The 27,982-nt window shown below is 42.4% G+C and overlaps 1 protein-coding gene across 8 annotated transcripts in view; it reads left to right on the forward strand.

Moving 5' to 3' along the window:
• Positions 1 to 27,982, forward strand: part of gro (TLE family member transcriptional corepressor groucho) — an 87,627-nt gene that overhangs the window by 38,080 nt on the left and 21,565 nt on the right. For 6 of the 8 annotated variants that reach the window (XM_086907311.1, XM_012486829.2, XM_012486832.2 and 3 more), the window contains 4 exons: positions 4,109 to 4,171; positions 4,250 to 4,336; positions 4,560 to 4,592; positions 6,509 to 6,871. In XM_086907311.1, coding sequence (XP_086763437.1) covers positions 4,109 to 4,171; positions 4,250 to 4,336; positions 4,560 to 4,592; positions 6,509 to 6,871 — 546 coding nt within the window. The remainder of the gene's footprint in view (positions 1 to 4,108; positions 4,172 to 4,249; positions 4,337 to 4,559; positions 4,593 to 6,508; positions 6,872 to 27,982) is intronic. The other 2 variants (XM_012486831.2, XM_003693884.3) reach the window with 1 other exon arrangement.

Genomic DNA, 27,982 nt, shown 5'->3' on the forward strand with positions numbered 1-27,982 from the left:
GCGCTCGGCGTCCGATAAAAAATGTGCAGGCTGACCAATTGCATATAACTCACCCTGCCTTTCCAGTTCTTCCTGCCTCCTATATATATATATATATATATATATACATATATATATATATACACGTCTATCTATCCGCGTGCGTTCGTTCTCTCTCTCCCTCGCTCCCTTCGTTCTCACGTTCTCTGTCCTCCCTTTCGACGATGGGGGATCCCCCAGCTTTTCCAGCACTCGGCCGCCCGTATATACATATATCTCGCGATGCGCGCGCCTACACACACGCGCATACCCCCTTGGCTGTGCACACGCACGATACGCGTGTGCAACCTGTGCGACACGTACGTGAACGTACACGCACGCGTTCGCAGGGGTCGTGTATTCGAGTTCTTTTATTTGGCCCTGCGGGGGTAGCAGAGGGTTGAGTTGAGCGAGCGAAACGAGGGTGCGGTGGGCTGGGGGCGATGACATCGATTTTTTACCCGTTGCTAATCTCAATGTTACCTCCTCCTCCTACTCTCTTTCTACCTCCTCTTCCTCTTCCTCTTCCTCCTGCCGTTCGTTCGCTCGCTCGTTCGGCCACCTCCATCTACCTACCTTTTTTCACCCCTGCCCACCACCGCTTCCCTCCTCTCTACCCTCTTCGTTCTTCCCCTTCTCTTCCATCCCCTTCCACCTTCTACGCCACCACCCTCGGACCATCCGTTCTGCGGGAAAATGTGCATGTGCATCGGGCACATTCGAGAAGGAATAACCATTTTTTCGTACCGGACAACACTTGCGCCGCGTCGCCCCGCCGCGTAAATTCTCTCCCGTTCGCCGTCTCTCCCGTTCGTCGTCGTTCCTCCACCTCTCTCGCTCTCTTTCACTTTCCTATCTATCTCCGTCCATCGGCTCCTCTTTGTCGGTTTTTCCGCGCCTGGCTTTTTTTCCTCCCTCCCCCCTCTCTTTCTTCCTTTTTTCTTTTTTTCTCCCCCTCGTCGCGCACCCTTCTTCTCCACGACTCGGACCCACGCCGAAATCGAACTGACGTGGACGCGGCAGTTTTCCATCTTTCCGTCCCCCGTGGGAATAATGACATTTTTTTCGGGTCGAAGGCTTTAGATGCGCGCCGCGTCGTCCTATCGTTCTCTATCGGGACGATCGGGAAAAAGCGAGGAATATTACTGAAAATGAAAAGAGAGAAGAATATAATATAAGTAAATAAAGAATCGTCGGGCAAGGAATTATCTTACGTTGGAAATTTTCTCGCGAATGCGCGTGGAACGAATAATAACGAAGGTTCTTTTTTTTTTTTTTCTCTTCATGTTACGTATTTAACATAACGGTGCAATCGTCGATAATCGGACGGAATATCTTGATGCGTTTACGTAGGTAGGTAGGTAGGTAGGTAGAGAAGAAATTATCGGATGGAAGGGGTGGTGAGAGTTGATCCTCGATCGGAAAGCTGGATCCTCCTCGTTATTTTCGATCGATCGAAACGAGATGGAGCTGGTATATATAAATATGGAGGAAACGCAATATAAAAGTCGGGATAATATGTCGGCAGATGAAGCACCGTTGTGCAAATAGAGTATTAATTTGTGCGCCCGGGTAATGTTGTTAGTAAGCTCGGATGCAATTAGGCCGTTATATCGGTTATGCTTTGCGATAGATGCCCCGATTGTGTGTCGATCTCCGTAATGTTGATTACCGTACATATTTGATCGCATTCGTTGAATTATTGAAACTAATCTGTCGAAATCGCGTAATAGACGCGCGCTTCTGATGTTGCTGTTTACCGGTCGTGATTCGATATAGGTATGTCAACTGTTTGCGGCTGGATAAACCTTCTTAATCCGCGTCGAGCACTCTCAAAATAACACAACAGTTGGAACAAGTTTCTCTTTTTTTAATTTTCATCTTTCCATTATTAAAACTGTTCTCGTCCCTTCGATTAATTTTTCCAGCTTTCTTTCAATCTCTCTCTCTTTTTTTTTTTCGGTTCTTCTAAGCCGAGGCTGCAAGTGAATTATTCCATTTTTTTTTCCCCCTTTATTCTCATCCTAAAACACAACAACTCATTCTTGCGTTAATATACACATATACATACAGTTCACGAATGACTTTTCAAATTAAAATTTTTATCCAATTACATTTACGTCTGACGCGATACTTACGAACAGGTTTATCGCTTCCTATATTCCCTAGAAATCCCCTAGAAAGCAAACGTACCCTCTTTCTCTCTCTCCTCTCTCTCTCTCTCTCTCTCTCTCTCTCTCTCTCTTTCTCGTTCAAAACGGGGAATAATCGTAGACACGGAGAAGGAGGAAGAATCGACGGAATTAAGACGTACGTAAATTCGACGACTCTCGATATTTTTCCGAACGGGATGATTATGAAGCGTTTCAATAACGGAACGAGACATTTTATCACATTTCTCTCCCTCGCGTCTAGTTCCATTCTTTTCTAGTCTTTTGTGAAACGTGTCACGTGGCAGCCGGTGGTGTAATCGCGAATCGATTTGATCGACGCGCATTAATGAGCGGCTCCCGGTGTGTTCGTTCACCTTGGAAAGAGCGCGTGGTTGCGGGACATCGAGGGGCGGAGGGGGGGGGAGGGGAGAGAAGTGGAGGAGGAGGAGGAGGAGGAGGAGGAGGTTCACGTGCCCGTCCAACGCTCGTCACGTGTCCTATGATCGCCGCAACGTTAACCCCGAATTTCATGACGTTTTCACGCTGTTTTCACGGCGACTCGCGCGCCGCTCTTCGATTTTTCAATTAATTCGTCGAGTTGACCGGGACAACACATTCCCGGTGTTTGAGATTCGCGTGTGGAAGGAATTAAATTTCTTTTTTTTTTTTTTTTGTTTGGTTTTTCCTTTTTTTTTTTTTTTTTCCCCCTCATAGATCATTGGAAGCGACATCATCGCGTATCGTTGATTGTTTAATAAGTTTTGATGGGTGTTTTCGTTGATGTTAAATGGTTGGATTTGATACTTTTATTTTTTCTGGGGGAAGGGGGTTATTTGTTAACGCTTAAAGAACACGTCAACGAGGATACAAGATTTCGTCTAATCTAGAAAAGTATGATTACTTGCGATTATTAATCAATCGAGGGAGATGTAATTCGAGGTTTTGGTGAAACCGTGTGAAACGTTTAAGCGGGGAGGTGGTTTTTTTTTTTTTTTTTTTCCTTCCATTCTTTTCCTCCGCAAACGAAGTGTATCAAGGATGAACTGAATTTTACGATACGCTTCGCGTTTAATCCCTTAAAAGCATGGTAAATTTTAAGCGAATGTATCGGGATAAAGTTCATTTTCTTTGATCGATCGTTTCATTATTATATCCACCCGCTGATGAAATCGTGTTTGTTTCTTCGGCAATAAAAATATCTTTATTCGAGATGAGAGATTTGAAAACGTGTGCAAGATTTAACCGCGCTACGAGAGTGGAAATTTTAAATTCGATGCGACGAAATGTTACGTTAAGCAGTTGAGTTAACTAAAGGGGAACGGTTAATCGTCTTTCTACGTTTAATAAAACAAGCGAGAATTATGAAAAAAAAAAAAAAAAGAAAAAAAGTCTACTTTTTCGATGAGTAAAATATTGCTCGTGTTTGTTGGAAATAATTATTATAGGGACAAACATTTTATTCGCTTCTTTATTTACAAAGGTTGATAATTTTTAAAAAAGATTATTTATCTTCGATTTATCTTCGTTTTAACTTCACAAGATAGAAACGAATGGACACCATTTGCGTCTCTTGCACAAATTCAATCAACCAAACATTTTAAACATTCGAATCAAGGGTTAAATACTCGTTGCCGCCCGACAAGAGGTGAAGATATAATTTGCTTTCATAAACAGATTTATATTCCAAATATACCTTCCCTGTTAAATTTCCGTTGGATCGTGTTTTCGAATCGGAATAAGGAGATTATCCCAGAAAAAGAAAAACTTGGTGTAAAGGGGAAAGAAATATCGAGATAGATTGATCGCAAAAATATTTTGTAAAACACATTTTCGTCCAGGAAAGAAAAATTCCCATCCCTTCTCCGAAAAAAAGGGAGAGAGAAATAACACGATTGTTTAAAAAGAGTATTCATATTCGATTTCTATCCCATTTACAGACCGAGATTGCTAAAAGGTTGAACGCGATAATCGTCCAGCTACTTCCGTTCCTGGCACAAGAGGTGAGTCTTTGACTTTCTGTTTGGCACGTGTGCCGTACAATCTTACGATCGAGAGTGACAACGACGCGATAATGATAGCATGGCTTGCAGCATCAGCAGCAGGTGGCCAATGCCGTAGAGAGGGCGAAGCAAGTCACGATGTCCGAGCTGAACGCTATTATTGGGGTGAGCCTCTCTTCACGATCGATTCTTATTAAAACTTGTTTTGGCAAGCGGTTGGACATTGATCTTGGCACATTGCGCGTCCCGATCCGCTTCTGTCCCGATTTAATTTAATCTCTTGCACACCGATTTAAACTCGAGAAACCCACCCGAAACGAACCCAAGTCGTCCACCGCCGTTTTATCGCCTCACTCACCATATTCTTCTTCTTTTTTTTTCTTCGTAGCAACAACAACAACAGGGTCTGCAACAACTATTGGTGAGTTTCCATTCTTTTCTCTTCTTTTTTTTTTTTTTTTTTTTCGTCACTCTTCGACAGTTTCGAAAATTTTAATTATTTTTATCAAAGGGCGATTTTATTAAAGCGACATCGAACGGAGGAGGCACAGGGGAGCGATTCGAGAAGAAAATTCTGCTGCTCGCTCCCCGAGTCTAAATCGGAACTTCTTAATTTATACCGTGGCAATCTGAAATTAGGTTAACTCGTTTGAAGAGGGTCGCGGCGGCCACTTGGGCAAGCGTGAATGCACAATCATTAAAACATTTATTTCACGGTGATCCGTGTTTCTTATTTCGTAATTGGGTCGCCGCTTTATGCATATTAATTCAAACGGATATTAAGATATTCCGAGATCGTTTTAAAGAAAGTTGACAAGTTTTTAAGGCGGAAAACAAAGGATCGTGCGCTTTTTAAAACTTTTTTTTCTTCTTCTTAAACTTCGTCGAAACAATCTTTCGCGTTTCGTCGATAATTATTTTTCTTTTTGTCGTAGATTTCGAACGATGCGTAGAAAAATGTTTTTTCAGAAAAGAAATAATAATTTCCAACAAGAAAAGAAGTTTCGAGATCTCACGTTATTTCCATTTAAACTCTAAGTAAGTTTATCTATCGGTGGCAATTTTCCTACGGGTTTTTTTCGAAATTAATTAATTAATCAATTTATTTGAACATTTTATTTTGAAGGCTCGATGCGCGGTATAAACTGTCGAACGCAATAACGTTTGAGTATTGGTATTTCGACGGTACACAGTTTGCTTCATCAGAATCGGATGAGATATTGATACTCAAGGTGTCTGTTCCGATGCGTTCCTATTTGTACTTGAATACAAATACAAGCACGAGTGTCTCGTCTAATCCCGACGAGGCTGGGTATCAATGGTCAAATGCCGATATACAAATGTTATTGGACTCAGGTTTGCACCTGAGAGTTCAGCATCCTATTCGCTAATTCCATTTTATTACTGTTCTCTCGTTTCATAAGAGATAGATTTCTTTTCTAAATTTTGCACATTATTACTTTATTGAAATAAAATCTTTCTTACTACCTCTTCGACAATTTTTCCTCCTCAAAACGAACATCCATCGCTCGTACAAAAAATTTCTATTATTACTTAACACACGTTCGTCGGCCAGCGTAGTCTCGTTGAGTTCCTCGCGAAGTGTTGTACGCCGTAAGAACGTAAACGGAAACAGTTTTAACATTTTTATTTTATATATTTTACAATTTAATTGGGATATATTTATATATATATATATATTAGTTCTTCTTGATTAACTAATTCTGTAATACCGATTCCGAATTCTGAATACTTCGCTCGTTTCCAAAGTCAATTTTAAGTATTTTGATGAGTATCTAATTGGCAACTTAAACTCAGTTCTATATTATCGGTGGTAATAACAGCCTCCTATATTACCACGTACCATATAATTTTAGATTAGTAAAATTGTAAGCAAAAATGCGGAATGGTTCGCTTACAAATCATACCTGTCCCTCTTTTCTCTTACTCTTAAATTTTAAATTCTCCGATTCGAAAGTATATTTTGTACTTACGTTTCACTGCTTATTCCTATAAATTTCTTTTAAAATATATAATAGATATATGTATAATATATAATTGTACATATAACATAATATAACATTCTCTTCTTACTTGATTGATAACTTTCTTCTAAATACAACTACAAAATCTTATTTCTTTCGAAGAAGAAAGCGTCACCCATGTATGGCGACGAACGTGTTAAACTCGATCAAAACTTGGGAGATCGTCCCTCAGAACGTTTAACCTGTTGAAAGAAGAAAAGAAGGGGGGAGGAGGATAAATTCGAAGGAATTAGGAAGAAGGAGAGGATAAGTGGAGGAAAAGGGTAACCGTGTCGATTGTCGGTTGTTCCAGCAACAGATTCACGCGCAGCAGCTACCACACGGTGCGGTCGTTGGCGGTCTTCCGCCGGCGGGGCTATTGGGGTTCGCAGGTGCGGCCGCTGCGGCCGCAGCCGCGGGGGTGCCGCCCCATCTGGCGCCCCCGCCGCATCCGGCGGCGGCCGCGGCCGCGGTCCAGGCACAGGCGCAGGCGCTTCTGAAACCGTCCGACCTGCAGCAGCACAGGGCGGCGGCAGAAACGCCGGAGGATCGTAAACCGATCGCCCTCACCGACGAGAGGCTGAGAAGGTCCGTCTCGCCGTCGGAGAAATTCCGCAGCCGTACCCCCGACCTCGAGACCGATCCCAAGAGGCGGAAGGAGGAGAAGCTCGGACACGTGAGTTTATTGAAACGCAACCTTTCTCTGTATTTCTCATTCCCACCTCTTCGTCGATCCACCTGTTACGCGCCACCGTTCGAGAATCCACGTCGCAGGGAGCTCTCCCTCCCTTCGAGGGAGAGCTTCTTTTCGAGATTAGATGGAGAGTAGATCGTTTTCAATTTTGAAACTGGAAGTAATTGTTCTTAAATCTGATTTAAAAAGGAAGAAGAAAAATTCGAATGTTAACTGAATTGTTGAGAAGAAGAAGGAAGGAAGGAAGGTATGGTTTTTATGATCGTTTCAAGGAAGCGGGCCCTTCTCTGATACACAATTCTCAAACCGGAGGAAGTAACGATGGGTTCGTTCGAGGCGAATAAAATTCGTGCACGAGCCGGGGTGTTTTCAGCGAGGAGCGATAAAACTGGAAAACCTTCGAGTGGTTCGTGGCTTCTACCTGGAAGCCGCGAACAACAACCGTGACAACGAAAGGAAAATTCTCTTCGAGAGTTTCGTTCGTTCTCGACGAATTATAATAACCAATTTTCGAACAATCATTTTTTTCAAGTTAAACGAATATCTTTCGACGAATATCACGCTTAATTAATTCATTGTCTTAGTCATTAAAAATTAATGTTAACACGTCCCATTCGATATCTTTATTGATATCCACCATCTATATACATATTATTTGCAACGAGAAAGAAAAGTAAGAGTAGACACATTTCAAACTGTCCAAATTTTCCAAGAAGCAAGTATAGCAAAAATATACAACGTAACCAGATTTCCCTTTTCCTTCAAGGATCATCCGATATCCGATCCCTCGGATCGAAACGAAACGGAAACGTGTTTCCTTATCCAGCCCCGTCGCATGGAAGGAGAAAGGGTTGCCCAAAAATTGGATTACTTTTGTCCGCGGTGAAACGGAAAGGAGAGGGGCGAGGTATGGGTCGGGATTGGATAACGCGAACTGTTGTGCAGTCCGCATTCGTCGTACGAGTTTCCTCTTCTCGCCGTGAAATATCCGTGGAAACGGGCTCCTTTGTCAGGAGGGCAGCGACGACAAAACGCGCGCGCGAGCGAGGCGAGGCGAGGAGGCGCGTAATTAAAAACCGTGAAAACGGGCGAACTGCTGCCTGTCGCTGCTTCGCCTCTCTCGCTAAATTGGATTATTTTTCTCAGCCTGCCCCCACCCTCGAGAACGGGAGAGGAGGAAAGAATTGCCGCTTCCGCGGCGTTCTCCTCCCCTCCTCTTCTCTCTTCCACCGTTTCTTCCAACGATTAAAATACTCCTTCGCGTAATCCTCTTCCCCTGCGGCCCCTCCACGATACCCTCCCCCAGGGGGAGCGAGGAATGGCCAGGAAAGCGCGCGAATTCAAAGAATCGAGGATCGAGAAAAAGGGTTTTTTTTTCGTGCCGCGGTTTATAATTCCGCTAGGATTGTTTTAATCAAGGGTTAAGGGCGCGAGAAAGGGTGTAATTCGGTCGATGAGTCGAACGAAGGCAAGAGAGAAAAATAAATTGGATTGGTTGTTCGTTGCTCTTTTCGAGAAAACATTCTTTTCCAAAATTTTATTGGTTATCGATCGAATTTATCAAAATATATGGGGGAAGGAGGAAATGTGTATTCAATTTGTAATATTTTAGAAAGAGTATTCGATGAATTGATTTTTTTTTTTTTTTTATTAGTAAAATATTTGATAATTAATTCATTTATTTATACTTCCCCCTCCCCTCCCCCAATAAACATCTATGTGGAAATTTTTTAAATTTTTAATTAGATTTTATTACGTATCGACAAATTTGATTCTTTATGACCGATTTTTCGAAAAATCATACGGATTCGTCCCGTAATTAGTTCTCGTATAAAAAATGAAAAAAACAATCGAAAATAATCGACACATCATTGAATACTTTTAGCAAAAATTACCACTTTGATAAAATTCCATTTGTCCGAATTATATATATATATATATATATTTTTTTTTTTTTTCGAAATTGAAACAAAATTTTCGTCAATACTCAATTAAGTAAAGCTCTAGTTAAAACTCTATAAACTAATTATCCGAATGATTCATTCCAATTACACGAATATCTATGACAAACAAAAACAGAATGAAATAACTCGATCGTAATTCGAAATATGAGCTAAATATAAGATTTTATCCTCTTATCTGAATCTGGATATTTCGGTTATTTAAACAAAATTATACGAATCTGTCAGATTATAAGAACTGTTTTTCTCCTCCTTCGAAGGATATATCCGTTGAAAATCATTTAATTATAAAATGATTTAATTATTTATACGAGATACGTGGGTTACATCCACGTATATTGCCAAACAGGATTTAACGATCATATTTATAAAAGAGAAAAATTATAAATTTAATATAATAATAAGAAAAAAATCCTCTTCAACTTTTTCCAAACATTTACGACATATATCTGTTTAAAACATTGTTTCTCCACTTTTTTTTTCCTTTTTTTTTTTTTTTTTTTTTTTTTCATAATCCACGTGTAAATATCTCACCATTTACATTGCGTTAACGCGGATAGAATAAAAATTTTTTTAAGTTGGTGGAAACATTTACACTCATTATTCATATGTTTCTCGTCGCCACTTAGCTAGGAGTCGCGTGTCAGACTCGATAAAAATTAAAAATGTAGTGCTCCATTACGTTTTTTTATCTACGTGAATGTAAACCAAGTATAAACCACGGAATTCGCAACCCGGGTGTGTTGGTTTTAATAAAATAAAATTTAACGACTCGATGTTAACGATAATGACGAAACAAAAAACAATGATGTCTTCTGTTTGCTGGACGATTTATTTCGACGAGCAAAGACGTTTTTTTCTTTTTATCTCTCTCTCTCTGTCTCTCTCTCTCCTCCTTTTTCCTTTTCTTCCGCAATTATTAGCACAGTGACTAATGGACTTTATTAACGTAGACAGTCGATGAAGCGAAAACTGGTACGTTTTTTTTTTTATTATTATAGGCTCCTCTTCTCTGTGGACTTTTTAATCGTTGATCAGGAATTCTAGGTTTTGTGTGTATTACACGAGGGGGTATATTACACGAGTGAAAATCAAAAGGAGGAAAGTTGAGTAGTTTTCCAAGTCGATGATATGGTATGAATGAAAATGATGATGGAGAAGTCGTTCGACTATGAAACACATCTTCCTCGAAAATAAAACCGTCTATGGAAAATATCTGCTTTTATTCTTTATGTACTTCTTCCCTGGTCTATGCTGGCGATAATAAAATACTCGTATAAAATACGTACAATAAAATACATATAATTTTTAATTTCGCCGCAGAAATTTCTTTGCATCAAACGTGGCGTAAAAAATACTTTTAAGGATCGAGTTTTCAATTTCAATCTATCGCATATGTAATTTTTATAAAAACCCCGTTTTTTCAAAGACGAAATTAACGACTAGAGATATCGAAATTGCAAACGATTTTTGCAAAAGTTGAATCGAAGTCGAACTTAATTGTTCAAAAACCTATATAAAAAAAAAAATATTGAAATTTCGAAAGTTAATTTCAGTCTCTCAAAATGATACTTCAAAAAAAACGAAAAGTTATTTCATATTTCATAATCTATGTGAATTTAATAAAGTAATTTGTTGATTAAATTTTTGTAACATACGTAAAGACCAAGTATTCTAAATCTTAATTCGATTCTTCTATATTATTGATCATTTATTTTGATTCGAACATTCGAAGTATAAATGAAATACATGTATAACAACTTGTTTCACTTCTCTGTCAATATCGCTGTCAGACTAAAATTCTTAAAAATTCGATTATGAATTATATTTAAAAAAAGATGAAAAACATCATCATGAATCATCATATTCGAAAATCGAGTCGAAGTCGCGAAGCTAACCGTGAATACTTCAAAGAGTTAACTTAACTTAAATAACTTGAATAAATGAAAACGATAATTTTATTTTGTACCAGGCACCGAATCAATTAATTTCTAACTTACCTGGGAGCAGAGGATGGAGACCGGGGCTTTTCTTTCGCGTAAAATGTTGAAAATTGGTTGGACAACCGGATACGCGTACCTGTCCTGCTCGATTGTCGCGTTGAATCTCGAAAGGTCCCGAGTCACGCTCGCTGCGATCGCCCCTTCCGTCCATCTTCCTCCCCCTCCTTTCCCTTCCTCCATCTGGAGGGAACTAACGACGCGTCGTTTACACGGGCAATCCCTCGAACCCCAAGGGTGGCTCGAAGTTTGTTTGAAGTTGAGGCACTGACCGGACTCCGTCATCAACTCCATTTACCGGTGTGCACGTGTGTGCGAGCCGTGTGACGAGCAAGTGCGATCGACCGACACCGCACGTGTGTGTGTGTGTGTGTGTGTGTACAGTTGATACACGAATGAAACGATGTTGGCCGCGATTCTATTGGGGGAAAGGTAATCGAGAGTCAAAAATCGAGAGGAGGGGAAAAAAAAATTCTGTAACTGTGACGATGGTTGTGGCGAGGTGTTGAGATGCGATTGACGGGGGGAAGGGGAGGGAGGGGGAAGGATGCTTCTTACTTGAAATTGGAGTTAATAAATAATCGTTCGCTTGGTTTTGTTGTATTTTTTTTTTTTTTTTTCTGGAGAAGTTTTTGGAGAAAAAGGAAATGGTTTCGATTATATTATAATTGTAATTGGGGACGATGATTAATTAATTTAATGTTCTCTGAATTTTTATATCGTTAACACTTTTCGAATTGCTAATAATAAATTAAATTGTACGCTGGCCAGATTATATTTTGCGTTTCAAGAAATCTTGTTACCTATGTTAAATAAGTTTTATCAACTTGTTCCTCGCGCCGTGTGCGATGATCGACTAAAGTGACTAAACGTAATTTCGTTCCTGGAATTCGCGTGTAAATTGTCCCTCTAACATTTGAAAAGCCATTTTGAAGAGAATGATAGGGGAAACGTTTCGTTATTTTCCAATTTGAATTATCTTCTGTAAATGCTCGATCGATATTTATAATCATCCCCCTCGTACGTCTAATTCTAATAGATTTGCAATCTCAAAAAAAAAGTAATTAGAACGACCTCGATTCCGTTGTGAAGATAAATTTGTGAAGACTAATTCTAAATTTAAAAAATTATTATTTTATAACGTAAAACAAGAAAGAAATAGATTTTTCAATTTTCTCTTCAAAAATTTCTTCCAAAATTTCATGGTAATTCATCATAAAGCGGATATAAACCGTATCAAAATATCGCGCGACATTTATCAAACTCCGGGACAAAGGGTTAATACGAAAACTTAAGTCTCCCTCGTTTCCCTCTTGCTTTGTATCGCACGAAACGCACGAGCGTCAAACGCAGGTATCCAAAGATGCAAATTACGCGGGAGAGGTAAAAGTGGCTTGAATGAGAGGCATTCAAGGAAGATGTTAATAAAATTGTTGGCTCGCGCGGTAAAGTTGCGCGAGTGGGTTGCATGCGCGCAGGGGCCGCCTCTGTTACGTACAGGCATACGGGGCGTACAAGTGGAATTCTGAGCAGGAAACTGGGTACGTTAATTTTGAACACTAAAGCCCGCGGCATGTGACGCTGTATGAATGCAAGAGATATGTGAATTACTCTCCATTGTCTTGAGGACACCGTTCAAATCATGGCGCTCGTGCGGGCAAAGGTCTCGAACTGGAAACTAAACGCGCCAACTTCGATCGTTGAAACTTTTATTCCGAACGGCCGTGCGTATTTACGTTTATCGAATATGCTTATTAACAAATACGAGAGAAAGTATGCGTATAAACGTTTAATATATTGGAAGAAGTTGGGACACGTATGCTATATGCTTTCGAAGATAAGATATTTATCGTGATACGTGTTTAACGAAATCTTAGAAGAAATGATACAATTTGATTTCGTTTATAAGGTGAATCATTAATAAGCGTTACTTTTCTCTCGAGACTATGACGAAATACGTTATCCGTATTATGCTAAGAGTTCGAATAACTCGTGGATAAAATATTATAGCAAAAGTTGAAAGATACAATATACTTACTCTATGAGTAAATACATTTGTATTATCGTACGAGTTTACTTTTGCTTTGAATAAGTATATTCGAATAAGTTTTAGAAAATTTTAGACAAACAATACCATTAAAAATTAGTTTCACCTTATATTGTATGTAGTATAAATGTTCAAAGAGAGATTTTAATTCAAAATCTCGCGCTTGTTCAACTTGACGATTAAATAACAAACAGTTTCGAACTTTAGTCATCGTGGAAATACGAACATCGGTGTAGTAATTGCATATAGCGAAATCGATTTCGCTCGACTTTCGTCAAAATCGATTCCCGGCTGCGAGTAAACCGTGGACTTAACCTCGCGTCTTCGCGTTAAATCGGTCGATCCCATTAATCGAAACAGTTCCTCGAAATTAGCCAACAATGGAGCCCCGCAATCGATACGGCCACTCGTTCGTCCTGGCCTTTAGCGCGCCGAGTGTTCCGCAAGATTTCAGATTTAACAAGCACACACACACACATACAACACGTACGCACGCCGAGAAAGAGGCGAGATAGACACAAAGAGAAAGAGAATAAAGAGAGAAAGGGATAAAGTCAGAGAGCACATATACGTGTACAATGAAAGATGTAAAAAGAGAAAGAGAGATAGAAACGCCGCCCACACGCGAGCGCAACGCGAGACAGTACGTCACGGATGGTCGCATGCAATTCACAACATTCTACGAGCGAAGCTTAAGTGTGTTCCCCCTCTCTTGGCCAACGTTCCGCCATGGTTCGTGTATTAGTGTCAGAGTCACGGACAGAAATGAGGGAGAAAGAGAGAGAAGGGTATAACCGGAAATGAGTTCTCGCGTGTCCACGCTTGGCTCTTGGAACTACTATTCAGTTCCCTCTTTCCTTCTCGGTTCTCCGCTTTGCCCCCTGAGAGGATTAGTCGTAGTTCTCTGCCGCCTCTGCCTTCATCCTTCGCCACCCTGTGCCCTCGTTCCACCACCCGTCGCTTTCTACACACCCCGCTCTCCCCGTTCCTTTCGACTCTCGGTGGAAAGCATTAATCAAAGGAGCAGCGGTGCGCCCTGTTACCGGCACGACGAAAGATGGAAATACCGCGCACACGCTCGAGATATCACGGAAGCGAGGTTAGGTTACATTCGCCTCGTGTGCGCACCCGTCTAACCGCTGTAACCACCTTTGTGACACTAGCGTCTTTCACGTGGCGCCCTCCACCGCCGTGAGAATAAAATTCCCGATCCGTTTTACGGTTTGACGCGCTCGTAATAATGGCGGCGTTCGTGTGCACGCGTTCGTACATGTGGTCCGCGTGTCGTCGAGAAACTGGAAAGCGGGAAAACGCGGAGATTATTATACTGTTCTCTATATCGAGAAAAGTTTTCTTTTTTTTTTTCAAATCTTCCGAAGTGTCGAAGATTGAAGATCGTTTGTGTTTTTTCTTTTTTTTCCTTCTTATTTCTTTTTTTTTTTGTTTTTGCTTTCTTAATTGGAGGTTAGAATGTTATGGCGTTGTTGGAAATTCCGGTGGAACGGTGATGAAAATGAAACTTCGATCAAATATTAGGACGGAAGTATTCGGCGGCATAAAAATTTCGCAAATTCAGCAAGCACATTCTATTTTATCCGACGAAATATTCCAACTTTCTCGCTCGAATTTAAAAATTTCGCCGAAACGTTTACTGCTTCGCGATCACGAACATGGTTAACGCGATGTATCCGTAATACAAGAGAAACGTCGAGAGTGATGATTGAATCTCTAGAAACAAAGTTTTCATTGAGGAAATTTGATATTTAATCGGATGATCCGTAGCTGAAACGAAAAGCACAGACAACGAACGCATCAAGCTTTGGAGAATCGAGCCGAGTTTCGTGACTTTCGATCGTGTACACGAGTGACCGCCAGTGATTTCATTGAACGAGAGAGAACGGTGCCCTCGCTCAAAATGCCTGTGGTTGAGATCGGGGATGGGCAAGTTAAGATCAATGGTTTGATACATGACCGTCATTATTCTGCTAGTTTATTGAGTTTCTATATCAAAGAGGAAAGTTTTTATCGCGCGTTCATTCCCCCCCGATCAATGTTGTTCGATGTGATTAGACAAAAGAATCAAATTATTCGTTTCTCGTTTAACTTTTTGAGATATTGATATTGAAACGAATTTTTTAAGTAAGTTTACAATTTCTTTTTAATAGTAAAATATAAATTTCATTTTTTATAGATACATAATTGAAAATATTTACTAGTCATCTTTATATCTTATACTTTATGAAAGAATGTATATATATATATATATATATATATATATATATATATATATATATATATATAGACTTACATTTAAATAAGTCAAAGTAACAAAAAATATCATCGATTCAAATGCTTGGATTAATTTTAGCGTCGTTCGACGACCCGCAGGTTATCATTGGCAAGTCGAATACGTCTCGGTGACACGTATATCATTTCGATGTTAGCTATAAATACGACTGCTTTGAACTTTCGTTCTAGAATATAATTCTCTAAAAAATATATTCCTTAAAAATAAATAAAAAGAAATACCAACTATCAACGTTTGTTCAATCGTTTAAAGGCTGACTAGTAACGAGACAATTTTATCAACGAGGAATCGAAATAAATTCGATCGATAAATTTGATCGCGAGACGCGTGTATTAACAGTCAGCTTAACGAATCGGAGGGGATATTCGAAGTTTGTCCGGGAAGCTAGAAACTCGATGCCGATTCACGATCCGCGAAACGTTAACGAGCACCTATCGTTGGCAAAAAAACGCGACCTAAGGACGTACCGAAATACTTTGTCCCCAGTCGTGGAGTACAGAGAGCGAATAAGAGAGAGAGAGAGAGAGAGAGAGAGAGAGAGAGAGAGAGAGAGAGAGAGAGAGAGAGAGAGAGAGAGAGAGAGAGAGAGAGGCCCCTCCATAGACATCTACATACAGATTCGTAGATTCGTCTGGTGGGAATACGTCGAGGACGTTGAAAGCGTGTTGGTGGTAGTAGTAAGAGTGGGTGGAGGTAGAAGAGGAGTTGGAGGGAGGATGGGGGTGGTTGAATTTTTCATCTGACCACGTCGAACCAATTAAAGCGGACCGCGGTACCCACCTCCACCCCCGACCTCTTCCACTTTTTTCGTTCTCTCTTTATTTCCGCCCCGCGTGCTGGCCTTTATCCATTCCATCTCGCTCGCTTCTCTCTTTTTTCACCTTTCTCTCCTTCCCATCCGTGCTCGCTCGCTCTCTCTCTCTCTCTCTTTTTCTCACTCTCGCTCTCTCCCCTCCCTCTCTCCCTTCCTCCTTCGTCTCTCTCTCTCTTTCCCTGTTTTGTAACCCCGTACCCCTGCCAACGACTCCTCATCCTCGGCATCCGCATACTGTGCTCCCCCTTCCCTCCTCTCTCCTTCTCTGTTTCCTCGGTGAGGCCGTCTTCGTCGTCGTACAGCCGCTCGTTCACTCTAGCGACTCGTTGGATTTTTTCGCGTCACGAGGCGGTGTAATTTATTTGGCCGAGCTAGGTACGGCCGCGGAGGTGGCCGAGGAACGACGATGCCAGCCGTGGTGGGGCGAGGCGGGAGAGCGGGACGGAAGGAGGAATAGCTGGAGGTGGCAGAGGTGAGGCGGCCAACGGAGGTGGAGGTGACGCGGCTAGAATGAGAGGCCAAGGGATGGGCAACGAGCGGACGCCGGCGGACGGGGGACGAGAGAGGTGGTTTCAGTTTATTTTGTGGGTCCTACCTACCCGCTCGTCACTGTCCAACCCCGTTGGTCGGCCGACCAGCCGCTCTCTCTCTCTCTTCCTTTCTCTTCCTCCTACGCGTGCGAACGTGCTCTTCCTTCCACCAACGCTCCCCTCTCGTCCCTTTCGTTTTTCCACCTCGATCCTCCTCGCGGATTCCTATTGTTCTCCCCTTGTTTCTTCCAGGGCCACTTCTCTCCTCCTCCATCTTTCCTTTCTTCGTACAATTTCCTTCCTTCGTTCTTCCCTTCTTTATCTTCACGTCTCTCGCTTTTCCAAGCACGCGATCTCTTCTCTGTTGGCGTTGTGAGAAGGGATACTGGGAACGCGTGCACGCGACGGGTTGTCGTTAAATCGATCGAATCGATGCGATGAAGAATTCGAAGAAACGAAAGGTTTTTGGAATCGATTTATTTTTTTTTTTTTTTTTTTTTTCCCCTTTCTTTCGTATCGATATGTATCTGTCGTCGTACCACCTGAAAACGTTCCCCGACAGGCCGCGCCTCTTTTCATCCACAAGAGAAATTGAAAAGATCCCGAAGGTACACACTCCTCGTGCACGCACACTTATCGGGATCCACACGACCACGTTCATCAGCCCCTTTCCAAATGTTGAGATAAGAGATTGTGGTTTAGGCTGAACGTTTCCAGCTACTTTCGCCTTTAAACGTGATATCCTGTTTGCGGAGAACTTTTATACGTTTTTATAGTTGAAATTCCCGTTAAAGGGTATTCGTGTTCTTGCCCCTTTCGAATATTATCTTTACTGGAAATTATATATAATAATATTTTTAAATTCTTCCCGAGATATTTGCTTTAACCGGGAAAATAATTCGTTCTTTCTTTCTTTAACCCGGTTACTTGTTAATTAATTGAACTGGTTTTAAATTTCAGATTAGGTTGTGTCTCTCTTTTTTTTAGGAAAAGAGCAATCACTTATTATTAACAACGACGATACGATTAATTTCCCTCTGTCTAAACAAAATTCTGAAAAAAAGTGGAAAATCTATATAATCAATTTTTGTCAATTTTACGTACGAAAATAGCGGTCAATTGGAACAAAGTGCATAATCTATATGCGAATAGAGAGAGGTAACCGTCAAAAATAATGAAAAGTACGAAATGAGATTATCAATCGGAGGTGTTCCATTATGAAATAATTTAATACCCGTTTCTATTTCGAGGCAAAAAAAATTGAAATTAAGCCGATGACCGAAAAGATTTCCCTTTCCAACGATCGAAATTTCACCGCCTCGAAAACACGATGACCGCCCTTAATTGATTTCTGGCTCCGGCCAGAGTTTAATAGCAATTCTGAAAGCCGCGAGCCAATAAGATCATAATTTTCTCGTAATGTCTGTCATAGACGTCATAAAGCGAGGCTATTCTAAACGGCCACCTATCGATTCGTTGCCTCGTATTACCTGCGATCGATTAAATAACGACGATTCAACGAAACCCGAGCATTAGACGAGCGTCATTCCGCCTCGGAGGATTTTTGCTCGATTATTTTCCACGCTTTCTTCTACGCTCGTTCCGTGAGTGGCGTTCCCTCATCGTGATTCTAATGAAAATTGCCCCTCTAAGGATCCTACATCCATCATCATCGGTGGCAGGTTTCTTCGAAAATATCCGAAAAATATCCGAGACATTATCCTTGGACATAACCTTGTAAACCGGCGACCGGTTTTACACCAAGTATAAAATTTCATAAGGATAAATAAAAGATTAAAATGGTAAAAGGTGTTTATTTAATTGGATACAGGAAGGAAATTATATTCGTCGCACAATTTTATAATTCGTTGTTTCTTCTTCAAAAAATTGTACAGAAAAATCTGTATTTCTGGACGCGATTGATAAATTCGATTAAAAAATTGCTTTTTTGGTATAGAAAAATAGATCGAGGTGTAAATTTTTAAAAAAGAACGACGTCGACCTATTTTTAAGGGAATAAATATAACGAAGCAAACCATATTGATTACGATCGCGTAATATTGAAATCACGTTTCATCATCTTGTACTCCTTTAATTAAATTTCTCGTGACGAATCGACAAATCTTAAAAAATGAAAGTAAAAAAAAAAAAGTAACAAGACTATAAAGTAAGCGTAACCCGTTTTACAAAAAAAAAAAAAAAAAAAAAAAAGAAAGAAAGAAAGAAAAAAAGCCTTATCATTCTCAACCTCTCCCTCGTTCCCCTTTTGTTTCGTTCAACGGTACAATTACACCTGACAAGCAGCCAAGCTCATTCGCCAGCCATAGTTCAATTCCAAGCATAACACGCCACGTATACAGTGTGCACAAACTCGAAGCCATAGTTTCGAATAGCACGAGTCGTCGCGAGTTATCCTTCCCGCCACTTTGTTTCTCGCCTCGCCCCTTCCTCCTCCCCAGATGCCTAGAATAACACGGTAACCTGTCTCCGTTAATATTTGAAGCGCAAGAAAATTCGCGTGCGGAGAAGCGAGCGGATCGGCGTGCTGCTGCTCCCCGGCTCGAAGCAAACAAGTCTTCTCATTTCCATGCTATAGAAGGAACCGAGGCGATCAATTGAATAGGTTAGCCGCGATACCCCGTGGAAAATACGATTCGTGCCACGATTGATATCGGTCACAACACGCGACTTCGAAACACAGTTGATAATTAATTTAAAAAAGAACGGCTCTTCCTCGCCAACGTACGCGTTTGAACGTTCTTAACGTTCCTCCTCTCCTCTCCTCCCCTCCCTCTCCTCTTCACCATCTCCATCTTGCCTCCCCACCACTACCTCCCGCCTTCGTGTTCCATTATGCATTCATCCTCTATCCACTTTATTATTTTTTCATTCGAAAGGTTGGAACAGTCGATATCCCGGGGCCAGGCTCTTGTTAAACGGTCTTTCGAGTTCTCGCAATTGTGCCAAGAGGCGTCAGAGACGTGTCTTTCTTGCCCCAGCGGGCTACTTCCTTCACGTTCCAACCTTTTCTTTATTCTTCTTTCTCATCCTCTCTTCTTCTTTTTCTTCTATTTCTTCTTCTTCCTCGCGCGTGTTTCCTTCGCGCCTATTTCCTAGTTTTCTTTTTCTTTTTACTATTCTTTCTTTCTTTTTTCCTTTTCTTTCTTTCTTTCTTTCTTTCTTTCTTTCTTTCTTCGCTCCCCTCCCATCTGCCGACGAATACAAAGATCCCGGAGAAGTAGATCCGTCGCGGGCGTCTCGAGGACTCTCTTGTTTTCAATCTTCTCGCGTCCGATTGTATGGAATACAAGACGTATATGTAGAGGATATATATATATGTATATATAGAGGGGGATATATATAGGTTGTTTGATTGATTTCTTGCGCGAAAATAAATTGAACGTGTGGAATAAAGTTTGCAAAGGTGGGAGTATGTTTGTTTCCAAGTATATCGAAACAGAACTTTCTCGAATACGATGTTTCTCGATGGAAGGATTATCGCTAGGGTAAGGCTTAGCGCGCTTTGATCATTTTTTCGTGAAGGATTTTTATTATATCAGTTTATTGGCAATTGAGCTTGACAAGAAAGAGGGAGGGAAACGAAAGGGAAATGTGTTTAATGAGAAAATAATCAAACGGAAGGCGTATAAATTTTCTTAAATATTTTTTTAAATATCTTCTGTACTATTCATACTTTATATGCGTGCATTTCGAATTTTGTTTTTAATGATTATTTTTTATTTTTCAATAAATATATATTTTGAAATGTATTCGAGGGAAAAAAAAAAAAAAATAACGCGCGTATATTGGACCATTGATTCTTGTAAAATCAATGTATTCGAATCAAAGAAAATCTATACGTGTATGGAAAACGTTTTCAATATCCTTTGACGGATCAAGCATTCATTAAATTATTTTAAATTCTGTACAAATTGCATAGATACCGATCAGAGCAGAGACGAACAAAGGAAAGGAAACGTTTCTAAAAACATTTGTTCGGGCATCGTACCGTATCCGATACCCGCACCCGTCGGAAGGTTAAAGCGCCAAAGATAGCTTCGATTTTCTCATTCTCGAGCCCGCATGCAAGATGTTACGCGAAAAGCCATTGGAATTTGAGCCTCTATTGTGAAATGACTTCAAATTCGATATTCTTCCTGAGAATAAAAAGAAAAGAAAAAAAAATCACGCTTTCAATTTATTTTTTCTTTCTTTCTTTCTTTCTTTTTTTTTTTTTTTTTTTTAATACAACAAATCGTGATATCTATGCGATATCATAGGCTCGATCGATCTTCATTCATAATAATTCGCGTTTACGGCGAATACGCATCGCACTTCTTGGAAGAGGCTCCGTTAGCTCGTTAAACGGCTTCGACGATCGTTAATCAAAAACGATCAGGGTAATCGGTTATGATCTCTGAAGGCACAATTGGACGGGTGTTGGCGGCGCTTCGCCCCCGTTCACCAACAATATTCCGCTGATCCATTGTATCGGGCAATCCATTAGTGCGTCCGTACTTTCCCCATGCACCAGTTGAACGTCGCTCCGCTGCAATGATCGCGGCTAATTTACCGTTGCGCGCACCATGGATCGAGGCCTCGCTAATTAAACGAAAGAGTGTAAAAGTAGAAAAGTAGAAAAGCCTATTCATCGTGAAAAAAAAAAAAATAGATCTATCCCTTATTTCTCTTACGATCTAAGAAAAAAATTTGCTGAATTTTCTTTCGTATCTTTGCGAAAGAACAAAAAAATAGCTGCAAAATTTTTTCAAACACGACGCCACGAAAGAGGGGGGAACGATTCAACGGTTACACGGTTCTCGACGTTCTAATCCCTCCCCCTCTCCCTATACGTCTCCATAATTGCCTCTCAAAACACGCGAACTTTAAATCCTGACCGATTTTACGACCGCGCTATATCTTCTCGCCGCAACCAATGGAATACACGGGAAGGGGAGGGTTATTAAGGGTTCGAGACACGCGTTAATAGGAGCAATGCGTATTCGTCGCAACAAGAAAATCGGGCGAATCGAATGATTTCCCCGGATAAATTCAACGCATCTTGGATCGGTCGCACTCTGGCAAAACGGATAATTAAACGAGCGCGCGTGATGGGTGGTAATATTTGGGTCACGAGCGAATCTTCGCCCGATTCCGCGCTTTAAACAAGTGTATCGGCCGCGCGCACAATTTTCTCCGATTGTGTCCGATTTTGTCCGACAGTTCTTTTCGATATTTCGAATATTCCTCGTCGTCGAGAGACGAGAGAGAGAAATCCCAACAAGGATCAGCAGCGCTCGCTCGTCGACAAGGACGAGTCCTAATTAAAAGTCGGAAGGGATAAAAGAAAGAAAGGAAAAAAAAAAAAAGAGGGTAGTCCGTCGATCGGTGATTCGAAGCGGGAGTTGCTCGTCGTCCGCGTCGAAGCGAAGTAATTAATTAATGAATTAATTAATTAATCGGCATCACAGTACCATCAGAAGTACCAATCAGCGTTCCCCGCCGCTCCATACTTCTGCGGCCGTGTACGCGCTCTGTTTCCCCTCCCCTCTCGGTCGTAACGTGTACACGCGGGCCCCACGACACACACACACACACACAGTGAGAGAGAGAGAGAGCTCGTTCGAAAGTCTACTATCGGAAATACCTTTCGAAAAAACTCGGCCCCCACCTCTTCCCCCTGGCTCTGTTCCACCGTCCTCGTAGCATCTCCTATCAACGCTGAAGCCCATCTAGCTGGCCTCTCTGTACCTGTGCACGCGCGCAAGCGTTCATTTTGAAAGAAAGAAAGAAAGAGGAGGGAAAAAAAAGGGGGGGGGAGGGAAAAAAGAAAAAAGAAGAAGTGAAAAAAGAGGGGAGGAAAAAAAAAAAACGAGGAGAACCGAACGAGAGTTGGAGGAGGAAGAGATGAGAGGAGGAAGGATGGATACCCGTGGTGGATGGTGGTGGCACAGAGGCGAAGTAAAAAAGAAGAATACCACCATCCCCCTGCTGCTACCAGCTCTCGGTGTTCTGTCGAAGTCGCGCGGGACAAAGAGGACGCGGGAGAAGGATAGGCGCAAATGGCTGGGAGGGAAGAGAAGAAGCGGCGGCCGCCCTCCACGCTTTTTCGAAACCGAGCGGTGCGCCGTGGCGAGCGGCGACGCCGGTCACCCCCGAAAGCACGATAGAAAAGGGCAAACACGTTGGCCCACAGAGCGGCGCGGCACAGGTAACCATCCCCTCTCCCCTCTTACCTCCTCCTCCTCACCACCACTCGTCGTTCCGCATTCGTTGCAAATCGGTGTGCTCTGCTAGATACGCACTTACCGTATATACCCTCCGTCGCATCTGCTGTGCAGCCTTACGCTTCTGAAACCTCACACGCGTCGCGTAGTCGAATGTTGGAGAATGCGTATATACATATACATATATATATATATATATATATATATATATATATATATATATATATATAATGTGTTCTCGAGAGAGATCTACGACACACGTACTACGAGCACATAGGCGCGGGAACGAAAAGATATAGAGCCGCCGCGTACACGCATGGAAGCAGTTCGGATAGCTAAAGCGGAAATTCGAGGTGTGTACGTGGTCGCAAGTGTATCTGCCGCGGGGCCTTGGGGGTAGAGAGCTACCTAGGCGGAGGGGGCGAGGGTGAGTAGCCTGTGGGACGGGATCCGAAGGGGGGGCGGGGAGGGTGGTCGGTGGAAAGAGAGGCTGCTGGCGCCCCGGCAGGGCGGTATGATGACAAAACATTCGCTCTGAGCTTCCGTAGAGGGTCGCGGTACCAACTGCGGGGGAGGGGGCAGGGAGGGAGGATGAGGAGATGGAGGAGGAGGATGGGGTTGGAGGGTTAGATGGAAGCGCTGGGCGGTGAAGGTGGGAGCGGTGAAGGAGGAGGGAGTCAGGTTAGGTTCGAGGTTGCTCTCGGGGACTGGGTAGCCACGGGGGTGGTGTGGGTCGAGCGGTGGTGTGGGGAAACGTGAGCGCCAGCCGGAAAGAGACTCCCCCACCCCCTTGGCTCTCTGTAAGCGAGGTGAGGTTGCCGCGTGTTCGTGTGAAACGTATATTCGCCTGTGTGCACCGCCTATACGGGGTGTCCCGTTTTAATGTGTGAACGGCCGTGGTGTCTTGAGCGGGGATAATGGGCGTAGGAGGTGGCGAGGGCGCTTCCGAAGGAGACTTCATTGGTTTCGAGGGGATGACCGGTCACGCGTGTAGACCGCTTTTTAAGTAGAGGATCCCCCCTGCCCCCCTCGGATCCTCCCCTCTTTGGGCACCACGGTTTCTATGGGGTTTGCCCGCTCGACGCACTTTTCGATGGGGAATCGAAAGGATGTTGTTCGCGTAAGGTTGGGTTCTGACGTACGATTGACGAGGCGTAGGAGGGATTTACGATTTACGACCACGCTTAGTACAACGCACGCTTAATTTTTTCTTAACGTCTTATTGTCTATTGTTGTCGACGATCTATTGTTGTCGCGATGCGGGATATATCTTTTGGTATTTTTTTTTTTTCTTCTTTTTTTTTAAATCAAATAATTTCATCGAAATTATATTTCAATGCGTCCACGTTTCGAAATATATTATACGTATAATAACGATACTCGGATTGATATATCGGTGAAAAGAAATAGGCACGAAGAAGGATTATATATCTTCCAGCATCGTTATCCCCGTTTCCTTAAACTCGATCTAAACGATTAAAACGTTTTCACGATTTCCGGGACGATTGGTCTTGAAACGGCACACCCTGTACACAGAGCCGCGCACACAGAGCGGCGTGCTCTCGCGGAGATCAACGTCGCTGTGCACCGGGTAAACTGTGTACGTCCTATTCGTGAGAGGAGGAGGGTGATACGATGGTTGGAAAGCGTTGGAGGAAGGGAGAAGGCGAGATACGCGAAAACGCGGTTGCGAAGAAGAGAGAGAGAGAGAGAGAGAGAGAGAGAGAGAGAGAGAGAGAGAGAGAGAGAGAAAGGGAACCAAGAGAGGAGGAAGAGTGGCAGAAGAGGAGGAGGAGGAGGAGGAGGAGGATAGCGGCGAGGCGAGGAAGGTTTATATCCATCATTTTGTATTTCTCGCAGACATAAAAATCTATACCATCGTACAGACCGCCCACCCGCCCTCCGCGCCACCTCCTCGTCCCTTCGACCGACCAACGTTTCGCCACCCACCCGCATCCTCTAAACCTACCCTGCTCCCTCCCGCCTAAACCCCCGGTCTAGAACCCCCTCCTCCCCTCGCTTTGCCACCCCACGAACCACCACAACCGCCCTGGTCCTCTGGTGCCGGAGCCAAAGCCTGGCTGCACCAAGCCGCCGCCGCCGCCACCTCGCTCTTCTATTCCATCGCGGTGGGTGGGGTGCAAATATCGTATTTATTGTATGACGGGTCCGCGTATCCCAAGCTAACGCCTCCTGTCAGCTCACCCTACCAAACCACCCTTTCTCTCCCTCCCTCCCTCTCTCTATCTCCCTTCTTCCCCCTCTCTTACTGCATTCCACTCTTTGCCACTGTCTCTCTCTCCCCCTCCCCCTCCCCCTCCCTCTCCTCCCCCATCCCTTTTTTTCTTTTTTCTCTCCCCATCCTCCTCCTCCTCCTCCTCCTCCATTTTTCCATCCCTTTTCTCCCACCGAACGCTTCGTGCCGTGCCAGCTCTTCTTCTTTACCGCGCCGTGTATATCTCTCCGTCTCCGTTCCACTCCGCGCTTCACTCATCCTTACGTTTTCATCCTCTCAGTCCACGTTTCGACTACCCACGCACAAACGCACACGTATGTATATTCGCGTATGTATATTCTCTCCTCGATTCTCGTGCTCGCTCCACCGCCTTGCCTTCCTTGCCCACGCCTTTCCCACTTCTTCATGCAGCGGTACACACGGCGTGTCGCACCTTTCGAGAATGCTTCTTTCGCTCTTTATGACGCGCACCGTGCTGATACTTGGTCTCGCTAGCAAAGGGCTGTTTAAAGGGCGGCGAACGGCGACTGCGGGGATGACTCTCTCTCTCTCTCTCTCTCTCTCTCTCTCTCTCTCTCTCTCTCTCTCTCTGCCAGGCGGTGCTTTGTGACGGAATCGTTTGAAAACCGGGGGATCGAACCTTCATCGTCGTAATAGTGGAGCTGGTGGTGGTGGTTGTTGTTGTCGTCGTCGTCGTCTTCGTGGTGTTGCTTGTTCCTCGACGCCGTTGTTGCCGCTTCGAAAGGATAATTGTGAATAATATTCCCCACCATCACCACCACCACCACCACCCATCCGTAACGAAAGCTGGGGCCTGATCGCGGCTTTTAATGAAAGGTCTAACGATGTTTTGATTAGCGCGCCTTGGAGGAAAGATCGTTCGTTGTTCGAGAGTTTCACGCTCGCGATCCGTTGTTTTGGAAATTCGGTGAAATTTTACTTTGGATCTAATTAAATATCGATCGTATCGGTTTCGCGATACGAATTGTTAATTGTTGTCTTCCTTTCCTTTTCGTATCTTATCGAAAGAATATTATTATCGGTGAGGTTATTGCGTTTAGGTGTTTATCGATCTGTTAAAAATTAAAATGCAACCAATTTTTTTGAAAATGATGGAAATAAATATTCGTGCGTTTTCATTAATCGCCGTTATCTTGATTGTTCTGACCTTATTTAAATTCAAATAACCAATAATTCGTGTATTAACGAACAATTTTTCCAGCGATTCGACGAGAATTTTTCCCGAATATTTTCTTCCCCAAATACAACTATTTTTTAATTTACTAAAAAATATTTGTAATAACGTAAAAATTAACGTTTAATTAAAGAATAACGGTGTTCCACTCCAAAACTTTCCGCGTTATCATGAAATTTTACAAATTATTATAGAATCACACACGGAAATAACGTTTAATCAATCTGAACGCGCGTACGTATTTTTCTTTCTTTCCTTTTTTTTTTTTTTTTTTTTTTAAATTTTCCATATTTACTTTTCGAAATACAAAATTTCGAAAAACAATCATTCGTTATTCGACCGAACGATCCTTCTAATTGCCTTCTGCAAGAGTTCTGCAAAGAGGAAAAAGGAGCGGGAAAAAAGGAAGGGCTATTTATTTTCTACGGTTAATCGTTGGAATTCGCGGCGCTTTAATGCGTGTTCTAATTGAGCGTAGGCGGCACGTGCTCGTTTCGCGCCAAAGCTTTCGAAACAAATGGAATCCCCAGCGAGCAAATACGGGTCGAAGGTGTTCGTAAATTTTCGTTTCCGCGGAAGAGACTGAGTAAAGCGTTACTTCGAAAATTGTAAATCAAACGTCTAATCGATTTCCTCGCATTCTCTCCTCTCCTTTTACGCGTTTGAAACGGGAAAATATAACGATATCCAAATTCGTCGAATCTAGAAAACGGAAAGGAAGAAGCTTCGAAACGAAATACTTCTTATTAAAGTCTTATTTAATGTGCAACACATTGTCGTCATTGTCCAATTGCCAGATACATTTTCCACGTAAATACTTTACCGAGAACAAATGAAAATTCTCCAATGAGGAGATGAATAAATGATCAGGTATGATCCTGATTCAAAAAATTGTTGAATGCTCGACAATCGTAATTCGCTCGAAGGAGCACAGAGTTAGATACCAGGTGTGATAGGTAAAACTAGGGGAGAAAGAGAAAGAGGAATAAACGAAAAGAGAGAGAGAGAGAGAGAGATTGGTTGCATTCCGTTGCAGAAGCTCGGATAGAAATGACAGGGCGCGTCGTAAAAGTTAAATTGCAAAGACACTTTCCATCCGAAACCTCCTCCGCTTCCTTCACTTTTTCCACCCTTTTTCCGCGTTACACGCGTAAAGCGTAGAGGGACGGGGGGATGGAAACCAAGTCTGAAACAGCCCCGATGCCGCGAATAATAATTCTCGGGGACGGGCAGGTGAGTCGGCCCAAAGTGAGCCGATGATAAAAGTTGTTGCGTGTAATGAAATGCAAATTGCGGGCCGGTAACGCCCTCTGTTATTGAAAGAAATGGAATAACAAGCGGGGGGAGGGGCAACGTGGCTGGCCCCCTCCGATAATCCGACCACCACGGTTCGAGAAGGAAGAGGAAGAAATTTGTCTGCCGCGACTCGTTTATGATTAGATTGCGTGCAATTGACGATTCGTGTTTTATCATTAACAATCCATGATGTATCGTGAATGGAATGAAAATATTTTTCAAATATTGTAATCCGACAGAATCGGTTGTATCTCGAAGAGTTTTGGAAAAGGATGATATACGATCTTTGTCTCGATCTAGACTCGACCGTTTTTACTTCGAGAGAAATGTATTATTTATTCTATTTTAAAAGCTTGTTCGAAAAGTTTACTCGATTATTTACGCGTTAAAGAAAAATTTGCACTGTTGCAAACTGATTCTCTAATTAGTATTGTTGTGTAGCGTAACAGGAAGGGAAGGGAAGGTGTAATCTTAAATGT

The sequence above is a fragment of the Apis florea genome, unplaced genomic scaffold (genome assembly GCF_048593485.1).
Source record: "Apis florea isolate Af1SG1 unplaced genomic scaffold, ASM4859348v1 contig_2839_pilon, whole genome shotgun sequence".
In the NCBI taxonomy this organism is placed as follows: domain Eukaryota; kingdom Metazoa; phylum Arthropoda; class Insecta; order Hymenoptera; family Apidae; genus Apis; species Apis florea.